Source organism: Zea mays, chromosome 10 (genome assembly GCF_902167145.1).
Source record: "Zea mays cultivar B73 chromosome 10, Zm-B73-REFERENCE-NAM-5.0, whole genome shotgun sequence".
NCBI lineage: Eukaryota > Viridiplantae > Streptophyta > Magnoliopsida > Poales > Poaceae > Zea > Zea mays.
Window position 1 is genome coordinate 139,396,897 of NC_050105.1, and position 5,358 is coordinate 139,402,254.

At 44.2% G+C, this 5,358-nt stretch overlaps 1 protein-coding gene across 1 annotated transcript; it reads right to left on the reverse strand.

The window, feature by feature from the left end:
* Positions 1 to 2,886: 2,886 nt before the first annotated feature.
* On the reverse strand, positions 2,887 to 4,305 carry LOC103642876 (uncharacterized). The gene is made up of 3 exons (XM_008666043.3): positions 4,183 to 4,305; positions 2,983 to 4,109; positions 2,887 to 2,901 (listed from the first exon to the last, which is right to left on the reverse strand). The coding sequence occupies exons 1-3, from the start codon at positions 4,298 to 4,300 to the stop codon at positions 2,887 to 2,889; spliced, it is 1,260 nt and encodes a 419-aa protein (XP_008664265.1). The 5' UTR covers positions 4,301 to 4,305.
* Positions 4,306 to 5,358: the final 1,053 nt, after the last annotated feature.

The window sequence follows — 5,358 nt, forward strand, 5'->3', positions numbered from 1 at the left end:
GTCCGTGGATCAAAAGGTATACCGGTCGATGATTGGTTCATTGCTTTATTTATGTGCATCTCGACCGGACATTATGCTTTCCGTTTGCATGTGTGCAAGATTCCAATCCGACCCTAAGGAATCCCACCTTACGGCCGTAAAACGAATCTTGAGATATTTGGCTTATACCCCTAAGTTTGGGCTTTGGTACCCTCGGGGATCCACATTTGATTTACTTGGTTGTTCGGATGCCGATTGGGCGGGGTGCAAAATCAATAGGAAGAGCACATCGGGGACTTGCCAGTTCTTGGGAAGATCCTTGGTGTCTTGGGCTTCAAAGAAGCAAAATTCGGTCGCTCTTTCCACCGCCGAAGCCGAGTACATTGCCGCAGGACATTGTTGCGCGCAATTGCTTTGGATGAGGCAAACCCTGCGGGACTACGGTTACAAATTAACCAAAGTCCCTTTGCTATGTGATAATGAGAGTGCAATTAAAATGGCCGACAATCCCGTCGAGCATAGCCGCACTAAGCACATAGCCATTCGGTATCATTTTCTTAGGGATCACCAACAAAAGGGGGATATCGAGATTTCTTACATTAATACTAAAGATCAATTAGCCGATATCTTTACCAAGCCACTTGATGAACAATCTTTTACCAGACTTAGGCATGAGCTCAATATTCTTGATTCTAGAAATTTCTTTTGCTAAGCTTGCACACATAGCTCATTTGAATACCTTTGATCATATCTCTTCTATATGCTATGACTAATGTGTTTTCAAGTCTATTTCAAACCAAGTCATAGGTATATTGAAAGGGAATTGGAGTCTTCGGCGAAGAAAAAGGCTTCCACTCCGTAACTCATACTTCGCCACCACTCCGAGCAACTCTCTCTTCTTTGGGGGAGAAATGAGCATCAAGGAAAAGGACTTCATCCTTGGGGGAGAGAGTAAAAGCTCAAACGCAAAAGGACCGGATTTCGTCTTTGGTATAATCTTAACTCATTCATTTATGACCAAAGAGGAGGAACTTACTTCAAGGGCTCTAATGATTCCGTTTTTGGCGATTCATGCCAAAAAGGGGGAGAAATGAGCCCAAAGCAAAAGGACCGCACCACCACCACCAAATTCAAAAACTTAGTGCTTTCCAAAAGTCTTTATCATTTGGTATCCTATTGTGTTCAAAAGGGGGAGAAAGTAGTATTTCAAAAATGGTATATCAAAACCCTCTTGAACACTAAGAGGTGGATCTCTTTTAGGGGGAGTTTTGTTTAGTCAAAGGAAAAGCATTTGAAATAGGGGGAGACAATTTCAAATCTTGAAAATGCTTTGCAAACTCTTATTCATTTACCTTTGACTATTTGCAAAAGATCTTTGAAATGGATTTACAAAAAGAATTTGCAAAAACAAAACATGTGGTGCAAACGTGGTCCAAAATGTTATATAAGAAAGAAACATTCCTTGCATATCTTGTAAGTAGTTATATTGGCTTAATTCCAAGTAACCTTTTCACTTACCTTTTACAAACTAGTTCAATTATGCACTTCTCTATTTGCTTTGGTTTGTGTTGGCATCAATCACCAAAAAGGGGGAGATTGAAAGGGAATTAGGCTTACACCTAGTTCCTAAATAATTTTGGTGGTTGAATTGCCCAACACAAATCTTTGGACTAACTAGTTTGCCCAAGTGTATAGATTATACAGGTGTAAAAGGTTCACACTCAGCCAATAAAAAGACCAAGTTTTGGATTCAATAAAGGAGCAAAGGGGCAACCGAGGGCACCCCTGGTCTGGCGCACCGGACTGTCCGGTGTGCCATCGGACAGTGAACAGTACCTGTCCGGTGCGCTAGGGGACTCAGACTCAAACTCTTCACCCTCGGGATTTCTCGGAAGCCGGCGCGCTATAATTCACCGGACTGTCCGGTGTGCACCGGACATGTCCGGTGCTCCAAGGAAGCGCGGCCTCCGGAACTCGCCAGCCTCGGTTTCGCGTGGCAACCGCTCCGCTAAAATTCACCGGACTGTCCGGTGTGCACCGGACTGTCCGGTGTGCCAGCGGAGCAACGGCTCTCTTCGGCGCCAACGGCTCTCTGCGGTGCATTTAATGCGCGCGCAGCGCGCGCAGACGTCAGACTTGCCCATACCGGTGCACCGGACATCAAACAGTACATGTCCGGTGTGCACCGGACACTCAGGAGGGCCCACAAGTCAGAAGCTCCAACGGCTAGAATCCAACGGCAGTGATGACGTGGCAGGGGCACCGGACTGTCCGGTGTGCACCGGACTGTCCGGTGCGCCATCGAGCAGAAGCCTCCAGCCAATGGTCAAGTTTGGTGGTTGGGGCTATAAATACCCCAACCACCCCACCATTCATTGCATCCAAGTTTTCCACTTCTCAACTACTACAAGAGCTCTAGGCATTCAATTCTAGACACATTCAAAGAGATCAAATCCTCTCCAATTCCACACAAAACCCTAGTGACTAGAGAGAGTGATTTGCCGTGTTCATTTGAGCTCTTGCGCTTGGATTGCTTCTTTTCTTTCTCACTTGTTCTTAAGACTATAACTCCATTGTAATCAAGGCAAGAGGCACCAATTGTGTGGTGGCCCTTGCGGGGAAGTTTTGTTCCCGGCTTTGATTAGAGAAGAGAAGCTCACTCGGTCCGAGGGACCATTTGAGAGAGGGAAGGGTTGAAAGAGACCCGGCCTTTGTGGCCTCCTCAACGGGGAGTAGGTTTGCAAGAACCGAACCTCGGTAAAACAAATCTCCGTGTCTCTCTTGCTTATTCGCTTGGGATTTGTTTTGCGCCCTCTCTCTCGGACTCATTTATATTTCTAACGCTAACCCGGCTTGTAGTTGTGTTTATATTTGTAAAATTCAGTTTCGCCCTATTCACCCCCCCCTCTAGGCGACTATCACCTACAAAAATCAGTGATGAAATTAGAGGAATGTAACCATGAAAATGATGTGAGAAATTTGATAAAAAATTGTCTAAAATACCTCTTGCACTGCTGGAACTAGTTCTTGAATAGTTCTTGCATTCTTTTTGTATTGGATTGTTTGAATAGCTCGAAAAAAACCCAAGTCCAAGATGTTAAAATCAGGAGAATTTGGAGGTTGACAAATGATGCGAATATCAAAACCATCTTGCTTTGCAGCCTCACAAAACAATGGATCATCCAACTTTAAATGTGAAGGTGCATTGTCTTGTTGAATATAAATAGGATTTCTCACATCTTCCCTTGGCCACTTAGCTCTAATGGCCGGTAAGACTTTGTTAATCATGAATTCTCTAATAACATCTCTTGTGATACTTTGAATGGGCTTCATAACCATATCTCCCCTTACACGACCAATTATAGCATTTCCTCTTATAGCCGGTTCATAATTGACAAGAGGAAAACATCCAATTTTACCATCAAAAATGCACTGCCCATCTCTAAACCTCGGTCTAGCACAAACAGCGAGAAACATGAGCCTAGGGAAGTAGTTTTTGTTCTTGCAAGTCCTATGTGGATCATCTTCTTCGGGGAGCAAATAATATTTTTCAGACTTTTGGGATAGGTAGAACCATTTTTCATCAATGACAACGAAGTCAAAAAAATCCCTAAAGCTTGGATCACCATTCAACCCCCTCTTAATCATGTCAATACAAAACTTCAACCTAGTTTTTTTGTTTCCTTCAGTGAGAAAGGGCTTGATGCTACTAGAATGACGCCTAAGCAAACCTTGTTTCAAATACCTTAGCACCTTCCATTTACTCATGTTTAGCTTGGCACAAACATCCTCTAAGGTCATCCTATCCTTTAAAGGAATGTTACGCAAAACTTCCAAATCAATAGGAATTGCTTTACGACCAACTCTTCCCTTTTTTAGACTAGCAACCACAACCGGCACCGAGTTTGCAAGTTGTATTTTACCTCTGTTCCATACGCGCTGCACTGACCGAAGGTGGAGATCAAATTGGTTGGCAACAATTTGGGTATCTTTCTTGTGGAGTCTCCCGTTATTGCTTCTAGCCAACAACGCTTGGTACACTTGTTTCCTCATATCTTTTGTCATCTCTTTTCGTCGGTGGTTCTCTACAACCGCGCCAAACTCATCTAGAGGTAAGTTCAAATCAAAATCTGTCCAAAGGAAGCGTGAAACATGAGAGTTGACACAAAAAAATCTATCCAAAGATAGCGTGAAACACGTTACCGTTGCCATTTTCCAACAGCACATCGTTGAGGCCGAGCTCATTAGCATCATCCGGCTCCTGGAAGTCTTCATCGAGCTCATCTAAAGGAAGCTCATTTAGATCAAATGGAATGACCATGTGAGAGTGTGAGTGTTGCTAACTGCTTAGCTGCTTTAAATAGCAATCCAAGCATGCCAAACGGCGGCCAGCAGCGCGCGCTAGCAAAAAAAAAGAGCGCCAACATGCAGAACGCGAGCGCCAACAGGCAAAACAGTGCCCGCGCCAACATGCAAATAGTGCATGCAAGCCTCCAACGCGCCATGCAAAATGGGCAAAAAAAATGCGACATGCAAACAGTGCCAAGCCTCCAACGCGCCATGCAAAATGGGCAAAAAAAATATGCGCCAGACATGCAAACAGTGCCATGCAAGCCTTCAACGCGCCAATCATGTCCTAAACGACTACCTTTACTAAAGGCAAACAGGGAAAACTCCATGATAATTAATCACTCCTTGGTATGCACAATCATATCCTAAACGACTACTTTTACTGCACGGGAGCTAGTACATTGCAGCCAGCATGGTAAAAGTCATCTTTCGCCATGATACGGCAGTGACGGTTGATTGTCCTATACTCCTCCTATACAGGAGAAAGCGCAGCTTTTGCAACCACATCAGTACAGTAAGTACCACGGATAGCTTTCTGCTAAGGGCATCCGGCCGGCGGATGCGGTGCTGTTCCAAGTTCCAACGACCACTAGAAGGGCTGCCGGTAGGACCAGGAGCCCAGGACGCAGTGCAGGCTAGCTAGCCGTGTGAGTGGTGGGTATGATTGGAGACAGGACAGCGGAATCCTACGGACCGGAGGAGCCAGGACATGTTTGCTTTATGCAACATTGAACATCCTCATGTTCGATTGGCCGTGGTCACATTGTCTAGTCCTCGATTCACTGTGTGCATTAACTTTATGTTACGGAGCATGATGCAAAACAAATCATTTTATGGTCTTTTGGGTGTATCCACTCATACGCTAAAATACCTGTTTCCGGTCAGCCTAGATCGAAATCAGCCAGTATGAGTATAAATTATTTCCTCCGTCCAGAAATATTCGTCATTCTCAACCAGTCAAACAATTTTTTTATCTTTAACCATATTTATGTAAAAAATATATTAATATTTATAATACATAATTAGTAT

Excerpts from the sequence above, each read along its gene's own strand:
- LOC103642876 (XM_008666043.3), bottom strand. The coding sequence starts at position 4,300 with ATGGTCATTCCATTTGATCTAAATGAGCTTCCTTTAGATGAGCTCGAT. Across the intron at positions 4,110-4,182 it reads GCTGTTGGAAAATGGCAACG|ATTTTGATTTGAACTTACCT; the intron begins GTAACGTGTTTC and ends TCCTTTGGACAG.